The sequence below is a fragment of the Hyposmocoma kahamanoa genome, unplaced genomic scaffold (genome assembly GCF_003589595.1).
Source record: "Hyposmocoma kahamanoa isolate Upper Pololo Valley unplaced genomic scaffold, ASM358959v1 93, whole genome shotgun sequence".
In the NCBI taxonomy this organism is placed as follows: Eukaryota; Metazoa; Arthropoda; class Insecta; order Lepidoptera; family Cosmopterigidae; genus Hyposmocoma; species Hyposmocoma kahamanoa.
This window is the reverse complement of record NW_020654810.1, coordinates 14,911,294-14,930,794: the sequence shown is the minus strand read 5'-3', so window position 1 is coordinate 14,930,794 and position 19,501 is coordinate 14,911,294. Positions and strand designations below refer to the sequence as shown.

At 35.4% G+C, this 19,501-nt stretch overlaps 3 protein-coding genes across 4 annotated transcripts in view; 1 reads left to right on the top strand and 2 right to left on the bottom strand.

The window, feature by feature from the left end:
- The window catches only part of LOC113237066 (cyclin-dependent kinase 11B-like), a 9,721-nt gene extending 8,021 nt beyond the window's left edge, over positions 1–1,700 (bottom strand). Inside the window, exon 1 of the mRNA XM_026473324.1 lies at positions 1,593–1,700. Within this exon, the coding sequence (XP_026329109.1) occupies positions 1,593–1,700 (108 nt within the window). The remainder of the gene's footprint in view (positions 1–1,592) is intronic.
- Positions 458–5,897, bottom strand: LOC113237142 (serine/threonine-protein kinase PITSLRE-like). 2 transcript variants are annotated; one of them, XR_003311011.1, is made up of 9 exons: positions 5,661–5,897; positions 4,705–4,863; positions 3,969–4,621; positions 3,658–3,891; positions 3,339–3,573; positions 3,083–3,251; positions 2,539–2,721; positions 2,036–2,340; positions 458–1,736 (listed from the first exon to the last, which is right to left on the bottom strand). XR_003311011.1 is itself a non-coding variant. In XM_026473442.1 (8 exons), the coding sequence occupies exons 1-8, from the start codon at positions 5,735–5,737 to the stop codon at positions 2,305–2,307; spliced, it is 1,746 nt and encodes a 581-aa protein (XP_026329227.1). In that variant the 5' UTR covers positions 5,738–5,897; the 3' UTR covers positions 1,911–2,304. The 2 variants fall into 2 exon arrangements, 1 of the variants encoding a protein (XP_026329227.1); XM_026473442.1 differs by lacking the exon at positions 458–1,736 and having other exon boundaries at positions 1,911–2,340.
- Positions 5,898–12,692: 6,795 nt separating this feature from the next.
- Positions 12,693–19,115, top strand: LOC113237062 (sorting nexin-29-like). Its single transcript, XM_026473318.1, has 11 exons — positions 12,693–12,710; positions 13,537–13,703; positions 14,176–14,303; positions 14,475–14,616; positions 14,705–14,811; positions 14,884–15,619; positions 15,694–15,817; positions 15,886–16,062; positions 16,724–16,864; positions 17,958–18,085; positions 18,407–19,115. The coding sequence occupies exons 1-11, from the start codon at positions 12,693–12,695 to the stop codon at positions 18,498–18,500; spliced, it is 1,962 nt and encodes a 653-aa protein (XP_026329103.1). The 3' UTR covers positions 18,501–19,115.
- Positions 19,116–19,501: the final 386 nt, after the last annotated feature.

Here is a 19,501-nt window from a genome sequence, read left to right as displayed (position 1 = left end):
TTCAGGGCATGACCAAGGTAGACAATCTACTTGAGGATACTTTGGGATACACCAGTAAATCTGTTAAAAACAACAAACAAGTTCATATCAATTTCAAACTGTGACTGAAATGATTGGTGGCCTGATCAAGCCCAACTTGATTTTTATCATGATGACTGTTAACAGTCACGGTAATCAATATATAATCAACATATGTACAGTCAATAGTATGCTCCAGTTTACACTGTCAACCGTCTTTGTCGTTGGCATAGTTTAAAGGTAGACATGTAAATGGAGGCGTCTTTGTTGTTAAAATATAATGTTCAATTCAATGAATATGTTTGTCCGTTCAATAAATATGTTTTATAAAGTAAAATAACGATGCATAGAATAAATTTCGTTATTATTATTTTTATATATGTCAGAAAGAGACATTACATGTATCAACACATTTGTCATTTTACAAAGGTGTATATTGGTAATAGAAACGAAAAAATGCGAATTTTAACGCGCGGTTATCTCCTTAAACAGTTGGTATAAAAAAATTGAGAGTAATTAAATTAGACTCGTCTCTCGAGGTGACGGAGACCTGGAGAACATAGCACCAAACATTGTTAGTCAAACTTTTTTCAAAAACAATATCGTATAAACGATATAATGAGATATCCTTCCCTTCTAGTAAGAGTAAAACCTTTCAAATTTGATATCAAGCATTTTAGATGATAGCTCGGTTGAAATCAACGTACACACGACGACGTCGTGATTGACTAAATGATGTTAACGTTTGGAATTTTGCTAATAAAACCTAATAACATGTTTTAAAAACAGAACACAGTAGTCTACGGTTTTGCATAGCAGCACAATGGGCTGAAGCGTTATACTCATAGGAGTTACACTCAAAGAAGAGCGAAAGTAGTTACGCATCTTGCGCAATAAATCTGTTAGACGATAAATATGACGCAAAACTAATCGTCATTTCCAGACTTGTAACCTTTGATTTCTTTTTGTTATTGGGTGGGGTAGAGACATCATCTCAATGATAAGTGTCCAGACAGACAGAAGGTCTTACGATAGAGGATCGATGTCCGCAAGTTAATTGGTACCATATCATTGGACGAGCCAACCATGAATAACGGGACAACATTTCACACATCATACGCTGATGAGAGAACATCAACGATGTCCTCAATGCAGAACAAGGAAGGAAACCTATTAAGGTAAACACTAAAAATGCAATATTAGTCATTTTTGTTACGTAAGTATAAAGAGTATCATCTTTATATTTATATCTATGTTAGATTTCCATATGTTTAAAGGTACATTAAACTAGTATATGTGATTGGGTCACAATGCGACGAATACGCCATATTGACGACAAATAAGAACTGAGTTTAGATTCTAATTCTGCATCGTAAAATATTGTTTTCCTTTCAAGTTTTGCCTCTATTTACAATATGCTTAGTCGCAGCGAGTTATCAATGTTTGAAAAGAAATTATTCGATAACGCGTCATGCAATATTTTCTTGACTCCCTTTTCTTGACTTGATTCTCCAAATGAATAGGAACTTGGTAATTATATGAATTCTGGTGTATCCCACTTATCTGTAACTTACATAGAACATGCTCAATTTATGGTAGGTGTTCATTTTACTCTCCTCACTTGGAGTCAGTAGATTTAAGTGAATGGCAGCTTCTACCTTTTGTTTGCTCCCCTTGATCATATGGCTTGCCTTTGGTCAGTACCCTGGAATGAGGTGCTAAAAAAAATCAGTTTTGATGAGTTTCCTCTGTCTGCAATGCCCATCTCAAATACTGATTGCAATATTAAAACCACCATTCAAGAAGAACAACTACTATTTATTGTATTCAATGCACCTCTTCATACAAAAACTTCAAAGACTTATTCTTCACAACATCCACCAGTTTATGGAAAATTTCATCTACATAGGAAGACAAATAAAGATGATTAAGTAGTTGTTCCTCACTTGTAAGTAAAAATTATCTCAAAATGTACCAACTCTCTCACTCATAGTTGGTACATCATTAATAAATTTACCTTTAGCATTAATGGTGTTCTTGACTTACAGTAGGTAGGTTGGTTATATGTAGTATAATAATGTTGTATCTCGATCTCAAATATTCTTCAAAGTTCGTATTCATAGAAAGGTCATCTTTGAAAATTACTTTTTGCTAAATGCTGAGTTGGATGAAATATGCAAGAAGGAGTTAGCATTGGAGGGTGTGTCCCCTGGAATAAATTCCTTATAAGATACTTAGGCCCGCCCGTGTATCGAAGTTGTTAACCCTTGCAATTGGGTCACACCTCTAGCACAACCCTCTTGCAGGTAAGAGGTGCCGGGCCTGTAGGAATAAAATACATGGCATTAATTAAATGGAATCAACACATGAGCCATCGAGTGCTTCACAACTCGCGGCTCAAACAAGCTGTGCATAATTTACAATTGAAAATATTTGTATACCTTTTAACAGAGAGCAGTGATGCATTGTGATGGCTCAAGTGAGCTTAATATCTAAAATAAAATGAGATAGTGATCCTACCTTGAGCAATGTATTGATCTCTCTTAGTGATGTGATAGGGAATCCTTCTTTTTCCTTCTCCATTTTGAGACGTTTCAGAGCGACAATCTCTTCAGTGGTCTTGTCGCGAGCTCTGTAAACAACTCCGTAGGTGCCCTCCTCAATTCTATTGAGACATTGAAACTCCTCAACTGACCGACAGCCCTATAAAAGTAACACATTTAGAAATTTGATACAGAATCACGCTTTTAAACAATGAGCCAATGTGCCATTGTGCTCTTCTTATTTACCTGAGTTTTATTTTTTTTACCTTAACTTGTTAACACATTTATTCAAATGAAATGATTCCATAAAATAATTTCTTCACAGTGTGATATACACAAGAGATTTTCTGGGTTTACATTTGTACATTTGAACATTTCATTGAGTGATAAATATCACATATCAAGACAATTTATTAAAAAAATACATATGCAAATTATTTCTAATATTGTATATAAAAAGAAAATGTGAAGCTCTTTAAGTGATAAATATTGAAACTTAACTTCAAACATGTAAAACTTACCTGTAGTGCTGGAAAATATGGTGGGAGGGCATTGATAGCCTCCTCCCTTTGTCTGGCTTTTTCGTCATCTTCTTTAGGTTTCTCTTCCTCAGTAGTTTTACCATTTTCACCAAGAGGTGGAGGGGAAAAGGAATGCGATCTACTTCTACTTCTGGATCTGGAATGTGACCTGAAAGAAATTTTTCATAATGATCCCTTTGTTGATAATTTTATATTTTGGTAAAAGATAAGTACAATGGACTTCAACAAGCCTCACCTTCTAGACTCATTGGAAGAAGGGCTGGCCTGTTGCAATTTTGGGGTAGGAGATTTGGATTTTGATTTTGGTCTAGGTTTCTCTACAACTTTCTCTTCAGCAGGTTTTTCAGGTTTATCTTCTGGTATTTTCTCTTCCTCCTCCTCCTCCTCCTCCTCCTCTGACTTTGAATCAATTTCAGAATCTGAGGATGTACTTGTACTATCATCATCACTTTCAGTGTTTGAATGTTCACCTGAAAAGAAATTTTAAACAACATTAAGTATATGCAGTAATTATCAAAAATAATCACAATATTAGATAAGTTTAATGTTAGCACCTTCTTCAGGTTCTGAATTGGGTGAGACACTCTTCCTATCTTCAGCATCACTTTCTGACAATAATGTCACTACTTCTTCTTCATACTTTGTGTTAGGTGACTGTTGGGTTCTACTTTTTTTGTTAGATGTCTCTTCAGGAGTTGCGGAGCGTTTCTTGCCTCGACGGCGTCTGTCTTCACGCCTCATTTCCAGTTCATTTCTAGATTCATATTTTCTCCTCTCCATTTCACGTTCTGCAAAGAAAAAATATCATATCCAATAAAATGATAATTATGTTCCAACACGAACTTTGTTAAAGATAGGTTTATACCTGCTTCAATTAATCTGTTTCTTCTTGCTTGATGATGCTTATCTAGTGTTCTATCTGAATGTCTATCTCCAGGTTTATCAGAATAATCCATTTTTTTTCCATCTTGACCTTGAAGTTCCTTGGATATTCGTTTACTAAGTAATCTACTTCTCAAATCTTCCAATTCTTTGTCACCTGATGTTTTGTCCCTATTTTCTTTTTCATTATTATGATTAGTGTTACTGTCCTCAGCCAATAATCTCAATCTTGATTCTATTCTTTCTTGTCTTTCAGGATCTTGGCGTTTTCGTTCCGGGTCTGCATACTTGTTTTGACGGCTTGTGTACATTTCGCGTTCCCTTTGCATTTCTCTATAGGACTCTCTAGACCTAACTTGTTCTCTATAAGATTCTCTATACATTTCTCTTTCTCTATGGTGATCTTCTCTTCTCTCTCTATAAATTTCTTTATCTCTATACATCTCCTTTTCTCTCATTTCCCCACGATACATTTCTTTCTCCTTTGTATCTTTGTAGGGATCTTTATCCCTATATACATCTTTGTCTCTGTTTTCCCTGTAGTATTGCTTTTCTCTATAGTATTCTTTGGACATTTCTTCACGTTCAGGGTTCCTATTAAGTTCTCTTCTATTTTTTTCAGGTTTCTCCCTTTCTCTGTAAATAGTTTATTAACAAAATATTGTGAGTGGGTTTACTCTATATCACAGCGCATACAATAAAAAAAACATAATACACACCTATTATACATGAGTTTTTTATCCTTTCGGGAGGTTTCCTTAAATCTATCTTTGCCAGACCTTTTGTGACTCCTTTTGTCCCTGTGTGATACACGAACCACAACCTGTGGTGGTTTGATGACCAGAGAGTCTGCATTATCACGATCTTCATCAGATAAACTAAAAATGGAGGAAATCATGATGATATAATAATTTCCTGTTGCTAGCAAAAAAAATTGCTCCAATACCAATTACATGTACTTCACAAACTTACCTTATTTCATATATTTAGTTAGTATGGAAACTAAATAAATAAATAGGATGATGCAATTTTCTTAAAATAAATAAATAAATATATAACACACACACTCAACATAGCCCCGCACTAGGGAAACCCTGTGTCGCGGGTGCCATGGACACACACATAGACAACCACAAATTACACCCAAACTCACGAGAGAAATAAATGTAAGGCATACAAACATTTCTCCCGGCCCGGGAATCGAACCTGGGACCTCTGCGTGGCAGTCCGGCATGGTAACCGTTCGGCCACGGAGGCAGTTGAGTTCTTACATAGTATAAGTAAAACATTATACATTGTAGAGCCACAGTGGAGCTTTCAAGTACACATCTAATGGTTTAATTATTTATTTGATATTATATGGCATTAATATTAACACGAGGCAATTTCGTTAATTGAAGTCAGGTTTAAGTAACACATAAAAAGTGTGTGACTCATAGGGAAAACATGACAGCATACAGTAGTATCCACATAGATAATACCACAACATAGCGGAAGAATTGTAAGCCAATTCATATTCATTTCGTTTCCTTACTGAACTTAACATCTAAAAGGATCGATGTGTATAAAACGGCGAAAACCAATTAATCGAACAAAGACCACAACGCACTTTAAACCCAATTAAACGTGCTCAATTTAAAAGACCTATGGTAGAGTTCAAATAAAACCCACTTACCTAAAATCCATTTCGTCTTGGACAGGACTCCGCGCTAATTCTCCATCCTCACTTTGTTCATCGTCGTAGTTACTCATAGCGAATTTCACTTTCTACAGGCCTTTATAAACTTACACTTATGGCAGCTTCAAAAATTAGCTAAGATGCTAAACACAATAGTACATTTAAATTGAATAAAGTGGCGTCAATAGATATGAAATCCCACAATACGTTTACACAAAATCAATTCAAGAGAAAAGACGCCATTTTGGAAAATTGACGGCAAGCATCCGCCATTTTGCTTACTTATTTGTCTATGATTTTGCTTGACCTTGAATTTGGTATTAATTTAAGAGCATTGGCTGTAGGGCAAACTGCTTAAAAGGTAACAAATAATTTTATTAAGAAACTCAAAATGAACATTAATACTTATGGTAAATACAAAAATCCGCCATTTTATACAATCCTACAGATTAAATTTGACTTTATAAAGCATTGTGTGAGGCGCAACCGCGCAATGGCAAGCAAGATAACTTAACTTCATATAAAACGACCTATTGACTACCTGCATGGCAGCCCTCCGTGCAGGCAAGAACCAGCTCACACCCTAACCTGCGTATGGATGGTGTCTCGCAGGATGCATTGAAGGATGGCTTGCATGCTGCGACTACATTTATAATCCTGCATTGCGCGACAGACGGCAAAACGAATTGCAATGCAGGATAATGAATTTACTTTAACACAGATGGGGACTTTTCACATTTTTACGTTGCATGCATACTAATTTTAACTAATCTCTCAACCAGCTTACAAAAAGAAATAGTAAATGAGTAAATTTGTTAAAATATACCAAAATGAAACAATATTTGTTATAGTTATAATTTTAAGTATAATTTGCAGTGTATTAATGTATTACATTTATGAACAGCAATGATAAAGATACAAACCTGGCAACACTGATTTGACGGAAGGTGTGGACAAAATGTTATTTGCAATGTGAATGCATGTATGGTACAGTACGTAGTAACTCTTATTAGTTTGCGGGTACAGTCAAGAGCACATCAAGCTTGACACTTTGTACTGTGGAGCGTTCTTATCGTAAGCGGCATAGAGTTGGACTTAAGTCTTAAATGTAAAGCTGGATCCACAGTGCACAAATTCCGGGAATATATTGCCGCAATTTATCGCGTTGCGCGATATGACCTTGAATTGCCCAATCAGGGGCTAAATTGGCGAAATCAGCAATGTATTACCAGAATTTGTGTATTGTGAATTCACCTTACCTATCTTTTTTGAAGGTGGAGTAAAATTAGCGATGGGCGAGTCGACTTAATTAACTTGATTAACTCGAGTTACTCGCACTCGCAAAGAATCCTCGTTCTCTAGTAATTCGAGCTACTTTTTTATGAACTCGAGCTAACTCGGTTCGGTACCCGTCCCGTGCTGCGCTGACCCAAATACTTCATTCATACAGCGCATTGGCTACTCGTTCTCACTCGGTCGGTTCGGCGACCTTTGGAGTACGCTCGTGTCTTCGTCGGCCTGCCGGTCGATCGTGCCAAACTCGGTAAATCGTCGTCGGTTCGAGTTCTTCTCGCGACTTGCCGTTGCTGTCAGACGCCGAGTGAGAACGACTCAACTCAAAAGTCAACTCGAGCAGCAATCACGTCAACTCGAATAACTCGAGTTGAAATAAATACAACTCGTCCCGTTGCTAAAAGCAGTGTTGCCAGATTAGGCGATTTTTCGCCATTTATGTTTGAAATAGGAAATGGCGATTTTAGGCTACCTAATAAAATGTCTGGGGAATTACAAATTTGATTGGGGATTTTGTGGTTAATGGAGTTGTGAAAGACCTCATTTGGGGGTTTGAGTATTACTACGTGTGGGGAATTGGAGAAATAAGTGAGTTCATATTCCCTTTGTTAAGATTATTTTAGGTTAAAACACGAATTAGAAAACATTGAGATTGCCAATCGTTTTAATCTCTGAGAACCAAGTTTTAACCACTGAGAATTTTGAAATACATATTATTGGTTGCCATGGTGATGGCGGGAATAGTGCTGAGGCTGTAGAGATGCGCTCAATACTCTCCTCAAATTAAAACTAAACATTTGTTTAATTTGCTACAAAACTGCAATTTCGAACTTCAGCAAGTATAATACCTACATAAAATAACTTGCGTGGTTTTGCAAAACAGTACACTTCAGTATAACTCACAATTCTCACACAATTCGCATTTGTTACATATTAAAAAACTAAATGAAACAATTATTACACAACATAAAAATCTCTTCCTACTTTCACAAAACTTATATATACTGTTCAGTTACTCTCCTCCTAAATGATAACATGTTAAATTGGTACAACATTTGTCATTTACTTAACAACATATAAAACTAACACATAAACCTGTTTATGAAAGTATTAAACTTATCTTTACACAAACTTTTCGTCATCATGTCAGCCAAGTTTTCTGCAGATGTAATGTATTCAATGTTTATAACATTACGCGCCACTAAATTCTTTAAAAAATGTACTCTTATGTCAATGTGTTTTGTTCCTTTAGTTTCATAATTTTTTGCCTTAGATATAGCTCTTAAATTATTTACAAGAAGTATAGCATTTTCTTTGCATCCTAAATGTTCGCTAATTCCTTTTAAATTAACGAGTTCCTGAGCTACAGACGCCGCCGCAATATATTCCGACTCAGCGGATGATAATGCAACATATTGCTGTTTCTTGGAAAACCAAGCGATAAGATTTTCTCCTTGTGAAATCATGCCACCGCTTACACTTTTTCTATCATTTTTATCTCCTGCCCAGTCTGCATCAGAAAATCCATGTAGGTTTGAATCAAGTGTCTTTGGTGAAAATTAGTCCTTTTTCCTTAGTTTCCTTTAAATAGCGAATAATTCTCTTCCCAGCTTCCCATGGTCCTTCATTTGGCTTATTTAAAAACCTACTGAGATATGATCTACAGGTCAAGTCCGGTCTTGTAGTTACCGTCACATTAGACTACTTATTAATTCTCTGTAAGGCACATCCAGTCTACTTGTATCATCATTATTTATAAGTAAGTATATTGTAGTTCCTTTCCATAGGTGTTTTAATTCCTTTACATTGAGTCATTTTATTTTTTTCTAATATTCTTTCCACCATTTTAGTTTGTTTTACCACTAGGGTCTTTTCATTTTTTTCTATTTCCATTTCTAAAAATTTCATGTATCCTAATTCTTTGGCATTAAACCTCTTTTTCAGCTCCGTCCTTATCTTTACGTAATTTCCAATTAATATTATATCATCGACATATATTAACAATAGCATTATTAGCAATAGTTATAATCTGAGCGTTCAAAATCATTTATCTTTGCGAACTCGTCTATTGTATCGTTCCAGCATTTAGGACATTCGACCAACTCATAAAGCGCTCTTTTGAGTTTCAAAACTTTATTTACATGTTCCATTTCCAGTCCTTGCGGTATTTTAATGTATACATTCGATTTCGGTTTTCCGTTTAAAAATGCAGTTGATATGTGCAATTGCAGAATCTTTAGGTCTTCTCTTACTGCTTTAGATAGTATCATTATTATTGTAGTTTGTCTTGCAACAGGTGCATATAAGTTATCTAAAACATCGTCTTTCTTTTGTTGGAACCCCCTTACAACCAGTCTAGCTTTCTTTGTATCATCTTCCTTTTTGTTTAAATATCCATTTCGTTTCAATTGCCTTTTTTTCCTTCGAGTAGTTCTGCTTCTTCCCATGTTTCGAGTTGTTTTAGTGCATTAAGTTCTTTGTTTATTGCTTCTTTCCATTCTGTGCTCTCAATAGCTTCTTCGAAATAGTTTAGTGCAACACTATATAGACATAAAACCATGTTAGTTTCGTAATGTTCCAGAGACGTGAGAGGTTTTACTTTTCTTTCCGATTTTGTCATTTTTAATGTCCCAGTTTCTTTTTCATTTGTACTGACAGTCTCTTCTTGCTTATTCTCTTGCGTCTCCTTCTGTAATATATACTTCATTTCTTCGTTTTTACTCTTTTTTTTGTATTGTAAATTACCTTCATCAAATCTCACATCTTGTGATATTATTATTTTATCATTTCCTGGGTCCCAAAGTCTGTATCCCACAGTGTTATATCTTACCATTCTCACTTCCTTAGCTCTCTAATCAAATTTGTCGTTTCGGTATCATTGTGGCCCATGCTCTTGAACCAAATATTCTTAGTCTAGATAAATATTTTTTCTTATAAAACAATTCATTCGTCTTGAATTTTATAGCCCACGTAGGGCATCTATTCAATTGATACGCTGCGCATTGAATAGCTTCGCACCACAAATGTTTAGGTAACTTGGTCACCGCTAATAAAGAACTAGTTCTATCGCACAATGTGCTATTCATCCGCTCAGCAACGCCATTTTGCTGAGGGGTGTATGGCACGGTATACTCTATCCTTGTCCCTTTTCTGTCACAAAACGGTCGTAATTTGTTCGCAGTGTATTCGCCCCAATTATCGCATCTTATTGTTTTAACCTATTTCCTGAATCTGTTTCCAATCTCAGAATATAATTAATCAGCTTCTCAGCCGCATCTGACTTACACTTTAATGGATAAACAACACATTAATGTGAAAAATCGTCGATAATAGTCATAAAATATTTCTCACCATTTAGTCCTGGCTGTTTAATTGACCCTGCTATGTTTGTATGCAGCAGCTCGACGATCATACTCGTTCTCGGCTTTGGCACTGTCGTGAAAGGATTTCGTGTAGCTTTCTTTACCTTCCATGCACGGGGTGCAAATTTTATCGGAAATAGGTAACCTCATTATGTTAAGACCCTTCCTATTTAAATGCCCTAACCTTTTATGCCATAAGTCATCTATATTATCGTTACTCACAATTCACATTTCAACTCTACATAACAGCTTTTATTCTATACAACTTGTTATGACATACACTGCTTAAATAGCAGTTTCTATTAAATATTTGTACATCGTACTTAGTAACATTTACTTTAAACCCTGCATCAACTATCTTTTTCACTGATAATAAATTATATTTTTGACAATTAAAGTGTCAATGCCAATACTTGTATTTTGGTCATTGACTTACAAATAAATTTGGTATTTAATTTTAAGCTAAGAGGTAAGTTGTTTATAGTTATACATTGGCCATTTGCCACATATATTTTCATGCTATGGTCCAAATCTATAATATCTGACATATACCTTTCGTATTCCTCATTAACTAAATGTTCTGTACATCCAGAGTCAACTATTAATTCTATACCTCCAGTGTCGCTCAAGTTTGCCAGTATCTTTCTTAGAATAAACCCAATTTGCGATTCCTGTATTTCTTGTACTTCTGCTGTAGATGCTCTCTGGTGATGGCTAGTGAAACCTCGGTTTCGTCCATATGATTGTCCTCGTCCTCCTCTAAATCCTCTTCCTCGTATAATATCACGCCCTCTTTGCATTCCTCGACTTCGCTCCGGTTCTCTCCTTTGTCCTTAGCCTCGTCCTAGGCCTTGAGCCCTGCACTCGAATGACTTATGTCCTGCTTTCCCACAAGAATAACAATTGAAAAACGCATTCTCGAATTGTTCTTTGCTCTCTGTTTTGTCATTATCGTTCTTCATTTTTGTTTCTGCGTCTAACAGTCTTGACTTTACAAATTCATAATTTCACTTCTTATCTATCGTCATCGTTTCTATTGCAGTTATAACTTGGTCGTATATCTTCGGCTTAGACGACAATAAACAACAAATTTGATCTTCTTCGTCTACTTTCACGTCAATCGCTGCCAAATCATTTATTAAAGCTCGACTTTCATCAAATGCTCTTGAAGCGACTCGTTGTTTTCCCACTTCAGGGTTATGAGTTTCCTTTTTAAATAAAGTTTTTTGTACGCGCTCTTCCTTTAAAAAATTCCCTCAAGGTTTTCCACCATTTTCTTTGCTGTTTCGCCCTTTTTTACAATGTCTATATATTTGTCCGATAAGCATTGGACTATTATGGATCGTGCTCTCGCATCGTCCCTTTCGTAGTTGGGCAAAGTTTCCCTTTTTTTTCTCTAGCAATACATAATTTACTTGCTTTTCTTCTAGTATTAATCTCAGATGACATTTCCAGCTACTGAAATTTGCTTTTTCATTTCATATTGGCAGTACGGTTGCCGCAGTCGCCATCCCAATTAAATAATTAACCATTTATTATTTATTTATACGCTCTGCTACCATGTTAAGATTATTTTAGGTTGAAACACGAATTGGTAAACATTGAGATTGACAATCGTTTTAATCTGTGCGCACCACTGAGAATTTTGAAACACATTATTCGTTGCCATGATGATGGCGATAATAGTGTTGAGGCTCCAGAGATGCGCTCAACACCCTTTCCTTGATTTTTAGGGATTATATGACTTGGGCGAATATCGGCTACTTAACATTTTTTTCCATCCTCTAAGCTTAACACACATAAATTTGCGAATTAAGTTCGCAAAAGCCTGGCAACACTGGCTAAAAGGGGCATTCATTATCCTGCACTGCAGTCCACCTTGCCGTCCGCCGCTTAATGCTGGATTATGAATGTAGTCGCTGCTTAGACTATGGAAACTAATGCGTGCAAGCCAACCTACAATCCTGTAATGCGTCCTCTCGATACGTGGACCATACGCAGAATAATGTGTGAGCGCTATTCTGCCTGAGCGGTGGACTGCTGGGTCGTTTTACTTGCAAGTAGCTAGTGTTTGCAGTCGGTAAATATTCTATCGATTATCGACTGAATATTGATAACGTTATGCAGTAAATTGCCTAATTTGTTTCATATAAATGTTCATCGGCCCATTATTTGTCCAACTGCTGTGCTTCAGGTTCAATTAAGTTATCAATTTATGTAACTTTATACTCACATAATAATATATTCTATTAAGAACTATTAAAAATTAAGAGGAGACTGATTTCAAAATTTTTTGTGTTAATTCAATACAGATAATCAAGTCTCCTATTCTTATGAAAAAGTGGTATATGTATAAAAATTGATTTCGATACTAATGAATACAATTGTGAAAGTAAGAATAAAGAAGACAATTGTAATTGCAAGGTAATGGCAATTAGTAATCATTAGAACGTTGTAACATTCACAATCGAAACATTTTTGTCATTTACACTCTTTCACAATTTTTCTATCAAACTATCGACAACAACTATACGACTATTTAAAATTTTACGAAAACTGGGAGATTCGCTCTGGGCCTTTTGGAGGGAAAAGTGTCGTTTTTATTTTGACTTTCAATTATTTTGTGAAATCTAGTTTAAAGTGAAATAGGATAGTGCTATTGTGCCTTAATCGAAGATTAAAACGCGAAATTATACGAATCTCGAATTAAAATTCGCCCGTTCTAAGGAATCCCGAGTCAATCCAAGCACGCCGCCTCAAATTGCCTATCCTCTTTGTGGCGGCCATATTTACAGAAATATAATTAAACGAAGACAAGGCTCAAAGTACTTGTATCCAAGTCAAAATTATTAATAATAATAAAAAAATACGAAAACTCACATGACAACCCTGCAAATGTCATTTTACTCCGTCTTCAAAAAAAACAGTCTTATACTTGTTTGTGATTTTTATTTTGTATTGCTATACATGTTTAAAGCACGATAAGCATTTTACACCATTTATCGTTTTCCTTTAAATATCTCTTAATGACGACTCCAAATTGTCGTCATGGTATGTATTAAATAATGAAGTGTTTCAATTATTCGACGAGATTACATAGAAGCAATTTGCTTGATTACTCGCTTCTATATCTGCTGGTGCTTTATCCAAATTACCAATTTTAAAATTTATTTGCATGCGTCGTCTTAACACCCTAATATTAAATTTCTACATTTTAGAACAGCAAAATACTAAACACCTTGACGAATGCTATTGATAACAAGGAAGAGCTTAAGAAACGAACAGAATGTGGCAAACAAGTGTTACAAGATCTGCTCATTTGTGTTCAAAATTGCCAAAATCGGTTTGGAGGAAAATCTGAATTAGCCACTGAGGATGACATAAGGTTAGTATTTTTTTTATTATGAACTTTCAATAAATTCTTTTACGATTTTATTACCTAACTTGTCTCAACGGATCTTGCTACCAATACAAATATTGTAGTTTAAAGATTATTTGTACAAAAGTAAAAATTGTAACTTGGTCATATTTCCAGTTCCCTTTGGTACAATTGTTCTTCTTTTCCAATTGGTCCACTTTCACTATTCGTCCACTTTCCCAATTGGTCCACTTGTCCTCACGGTCCACTTTCCCGATTCGTCCATATCCCTTTTTGTCTACTTTCCCGATTGGTCCACTGTTTTTCCCAATTTGTCCATTTCCTGTTTCGTCTACTTTCCAGATTGGTCTACTTTCCTGTTTGGTTTATTTTCCCATAGACAAATAGTGAAAGTAGACCAATTGTACCGAAGAGATTTAATTGATCAAAACACAAAGTCAAAGTTCTTACTTCAATGTTTTTTACTACCATATTTCAGAATAGTTCATCTGTGTGAAAAGTGGGAGAAAGTTTTGAGTCATGGCATAAGAACAAACTTGTCAAATTCTGCAATACAAAGTTTGGTTACTGCAGGTTTGAATTTTACATTCAACATAATTAATGTAGGTAAGGACTACTTATTTTTAATTCCACTCAACTTAGTTAATTAGCTTAAATAGATTAATATATTGCAGCTTGAGAAGTAGAAAATAAATTGCGTAGTAAATTGCGTAAAATAAAGTTACAAGAAGAAATAAATATTGTTCTATTTTGTTATTTTTTGTTTTTCCTTTACAGGCAATTCTCTGTGGAGCTACACCTGTCTACACTTAACTAAACATGAGAAAGAGAGATTTAAGATTTTAGCCAACATTAACACACCACTTGGATATTTTAGAGCATTTCTTAGAGCAGCTCTCAATGAAAGGTCTTTGGAAAGGTAGATTGCTTAAGATGCATTTTTGTTTTCTTAATTTTCAAATTTTGATTAATGTACCCATTGACCTTATTATTTCCAACTAATTTAGGTATCTCCATAGTTGGATTGGTCATGGTCTCCTTATGGAATATTACGAGGAAGGGGCCCTGGTTAGAGACAATGAAACTTCCAATCTACTTCCAAATATGGCAGCAGGTATTATCAATACTATAAAACACATGTACACTGTTATCTGTGCCTACACTACTAGTATTTATGTTTTTTCAGGCTTATCATCTATTTTATTTGCCCTATCTATTGACAGAGCACAGTTGAATGAATCACAACAAACTAATCAAATTAATAAAGCAGAGCTTGTTATACCTCTTCCCACGCCCATGAAGGCATCAAACAATCAAAAAAAGAAACCCTTACGCCAAGTTATATCATTTGATAAAAGTGAACAAATCAATCAAAACAAAGAAAAAAGGAAGTCAATGCCCACTGTTGACCACAATGACGAGATGTGGAAAAGTGCGCCGGCTACTTGTCTCAACTCGCCAGACCCAAAAGTAACGCTTCATGCAGCATCTGGCAGTGAACCAACCAGTTCAGAAATCAAAAGCAGTATTAGACATTTTTTTCCGGACAGTGTAAAAGTAATGGACAGCCCATCACAAATTTTAACAAAGCTTTCCGAGTGCGCTAAAGAGATATTTTCGTCTTCAAATAGTATAGATACTAACAATATTCTCAAAGATGATGTATCAGAATTAAGCATTAATAATCTAAAAATATCAGAAAGTGACAGTGAAGAGGTGGCCGGCAGCATAGATGGGAGTACTTCATGCTTAGAACTTTGTTTCACTGAAGATGAAAGTGTACCTGAAGAGAAAACTTTAAATAGTATTTTAGAAAGTAGAGATAAAGAATTAATAAATTTACAAATAAAATGTAGTCAGCTAGAGATAGCTAGTAAGGAGAAAACACAAAAATTAGAGAAAGTTATTTTGGATCTGAGCAAGTAAGAGTCATGTTCACATAAGCCTCAAATGTTATTATTTTTAATCAGAACTGAAATTACTTTTGTTGTTTTAGAGAAAATAATAGATTAAAAGATCAGCTTAGGCACTACATGTCTGCTGTGGAGATGGGCAAGGCTTTAAAAACCGGAAGCGGTGACTCTGAAGAAATAAGTTTATATGAAAACAAATTAGTACAGGTATGTATTTCAGATCTTGTCATCATAATGAATTTCATAGTCAAATCCATTCTCTTATATCCATACAGGTAGCAGAAATGCATGCAGAGCTTATGGAATTCAATCAATATCTGCAGAAGCGGCTTCAAGATCTTGAAAGTACTTCAACAATTGAGGTCCTAGATCTTCCGGAATCTAACGTGAAAGCTCATATTCCCACTGCTTTTTTGGTTGGCAAAAAAAGACAGTCCTACCATGTATATCAGGTAAAAGTAAAGAGATGCAATATGCCTTATCAAACTTCCTACTTAATTTCCTTATAACTAGTGTAATCGACATTTTTACCGAAATAGAGTTATTAACGTATCGAAACGAGATCTACAAATATTTAATTTCAGTTTTATTGTGTTCTTAGGTTTTCGCGATTGTTACACATAGGAAATGAAACTATTTTTCCGGATTTAAATCGCGTATATTTGTTTTTTCAAACAAACCGACGTTTCGGGACCTGTCGTCGGTCGAGGTTTATTTGTAAAACTTAATGTAGCGTAAATTGGAATGTTTTCTTTGTAAAATTAAAAATAAGGTATTTAATTAATAACTATTGTAACTATAGTGGAAAAAATAGGGTGGTTTGCATTAATATTAGACATAACTGGTTGAAGACTGTACCACCTCAGTCAACCGTGACCATGGGACCTGTAAAGGGCCCGAAACGTCGGTTTGTTTGAAAAAACAAATATACGCGATGTAAATCCGGAAAAATAGTTTCATTTTCAGTTTTATTGTTACACAAAATAGAATCGGCGCCATTGACATTTTTTACTACCAAAAAACTTTGAAATGCAAATGCGTTAGTTATGACAAGGAGTAATCTATTCTCAGTTACAGCAACTAAGGAACTTCACTGTTAATTTGCAATTTCAGATATACTTAAAAGTAGGTCTTGAAGAGTGGAATGTCTACCATAGATATGCAAAGTTCCACGAGTTACATATGCAACTCAGAAAGTGTCATCCCGATATTACAAATTACAAGTTTCCACCAAAGAAAACGCTGAGGAAAAGAGTAAGTCATATTTATTTTAATCCGATTATAAGTTTAGTAGTAGTAGAGCTGCTTATCTATTAGCTTACCTATTTCCTGGTCAGTATTACTACGTTCCGGCTTTGAAGGGTGGTGGTGAATTACAGGCGCAAGGAACTTGTCAAATTGCCTCAGAGTGACGGGCGCATTGGCAATGCTCCTCAGATCTTTGCGATTTAAGTAATTTCAATATTATGTTACCATCAGGCGCACTACTTGTTCGTCCCGTAACGTCATATTATAAAAAAAACTTAGAACATATAACCAATTGCTTGTATGTTCTAAGGGTTATAATCTATTAGTGAGTGTGCATATATCATTTTTATTGTTAGTAGATAAAATTACAATACTTGTTGTTAATAATGCACGATAACTTCAAGTCAAGCTACACGGCTCTAAATGGCATGTACTGTTTCGATCGTAAGGGCGTTCGTTGTCCGAGTCTGTTTTTGCATAAAATAAGAACACTGACGCGACTCGCATACGCCTTTGGAGAAATTTGTTAAACTCGATTATGCCATACGTAGTAAACAGATGTTTTCTTCGTTATTACTCTTTGATGATTTAATATTTATTATTATTAGTACAAACTTCGAACACTAAGAAAAAATCTGGCTGGATTCGAATCAACGCCTTCAGCATAATATCGTGCCTGTTATTACAATGATTAAAGCGATATCTCTAGTCAGCCGCTGGTAGCTATAAAGGTACCTGCCTGAGTGAAGAAAATCTTTCATGAATTTCTCACAGATGCTAAGCGTAGCATCTGTTCACTGTAGCGACGCGAAAGTTGTTAATATTTATTATTTATTCAATTTAATAATAATCGTTAACAATTGTGAATAACTTAAATAAATTATTTTTTATTACAAATATTAGTTTGAATATTAGATGGTGTATTTCATTGCAAACCTTAAAAAAATTGTTTGGCCAGATAATTTACATAATTAGTGTTTTATTGTTACGAATGATTACAATTCGTTACATACTTTTTCATTCCGTGTAATAACAAATCTAAAACATAGCGCCCAAGTGCTTGATCGCGCAGAGGTATATGATCTAATGTGTTGCGCAGGATGCGCAGTTAGTCGAGCAGCGTCGAGTCGCGCTGCAGGCGTATCTTCGCTACATTCTGCTTGTATTACCGGAACTGCGAGACTGCACCAGTCGCTCACAGCTCATAACACTGCTACCATTCTTTGGGTAATTTTGACCCTTTTTTTGACTTTTCATACACAATTGCCATGTTCGTACTAATTAAACAAAATACCAAACTTCAGGTGATCAATCTATTAGGTATTATCACCATCAAAATTATCTAAACAGCCCAAGTAACCCAAAATAACTACCCAAAAAAATAACATTATCCAAAATGGCGGTGGTAAATATTGCAGTTGTGAACTTTCAATGGTTTTCAATGGCATCTTAAGTGCCAACCACGTAACCAAGTAACCATCCAACCATTCATTATAATAAGGTTGATTTTTATCTGCTTACTGAAACAATTTCCTTCTTCAATTTCAGTACTTCATCTACGAGTTCGCGCGAGAATGGACTAAGTCACATTTTGAATCGACAGCAATCCGACGACTCAATGTCTACATATGATGCACTATGATAGGTAACAGTGAACTTTTAAGTCAACACATACATCTGAAAATTAATCAATTTTCGTGAAGTCGTTTTAGGTATAAAAATAAAATAACATTTTTTAATGCTTAACGAATTTGTTGTCTACGAGAAACGAAAACATTTCATTAGTATACTCTCTTATCTACATGTGTACTTGCACGCAAAGGGTTGGACCCCACTTGATAATATACATGCGCATTTTAGGTGATGATATCACCCACACATGTACGCGCCGCAACGCATCGCACTTGTTAGCACCTTGCCCCATATTATATCGTATGCATAACGTTACATTAAATTGTACATAAAAATAATAATATTTTTGTAGAAGGTAAAGTTTCTGTTTCATTGTTCTAACCAAGGTTTTAATGCACCGCAGCGTCGCATTCCTTGGCTGCGACAATTTGAGGCGACCTTAAGCGTAATTTCGATCGATCCATCGGTGCTGATGAGTGCCACTACCATGATTAACAATTTGATTGTCGCTAGTGACCGCTTCCAATTTAACAAATTGGTATAGCGACTCTAGCCTATAGTCTAGTCAGAAGAACTGATATTTTCTATAAAAATATTTTAATAATAAATATTTTTTATGATGGGCCCATATCTGAGCATAAACGACAACAAGTCATATAAATGACGACAAGTCACATAAATGACGACAGGCTGTATGACTAAGGGCGCGTTCCCATTATGTCGTAACGTTTTATCCATGGACGACTGTCGCTTCTAGCCTATTCCCATATCACGATTATCTGTCGTGACTGTGTCGTGGATGTTTATTTTATCGTTGAACGACTGTCGTTGTGTAGCTGTTCCCACTAGATTGTGATGATAATTTGCCGGATCACAGCAGTTGGCTTATCATTTTGCACGACAGAATCGTTTGAAGCTGCGACTATCTGTCGTCACATTTTTATCGTGACGTTTTGTTTATCGTTTGATGACTGCCGTTCTAGCTCTTCCCTTTGTCACAACAGTCTGTCG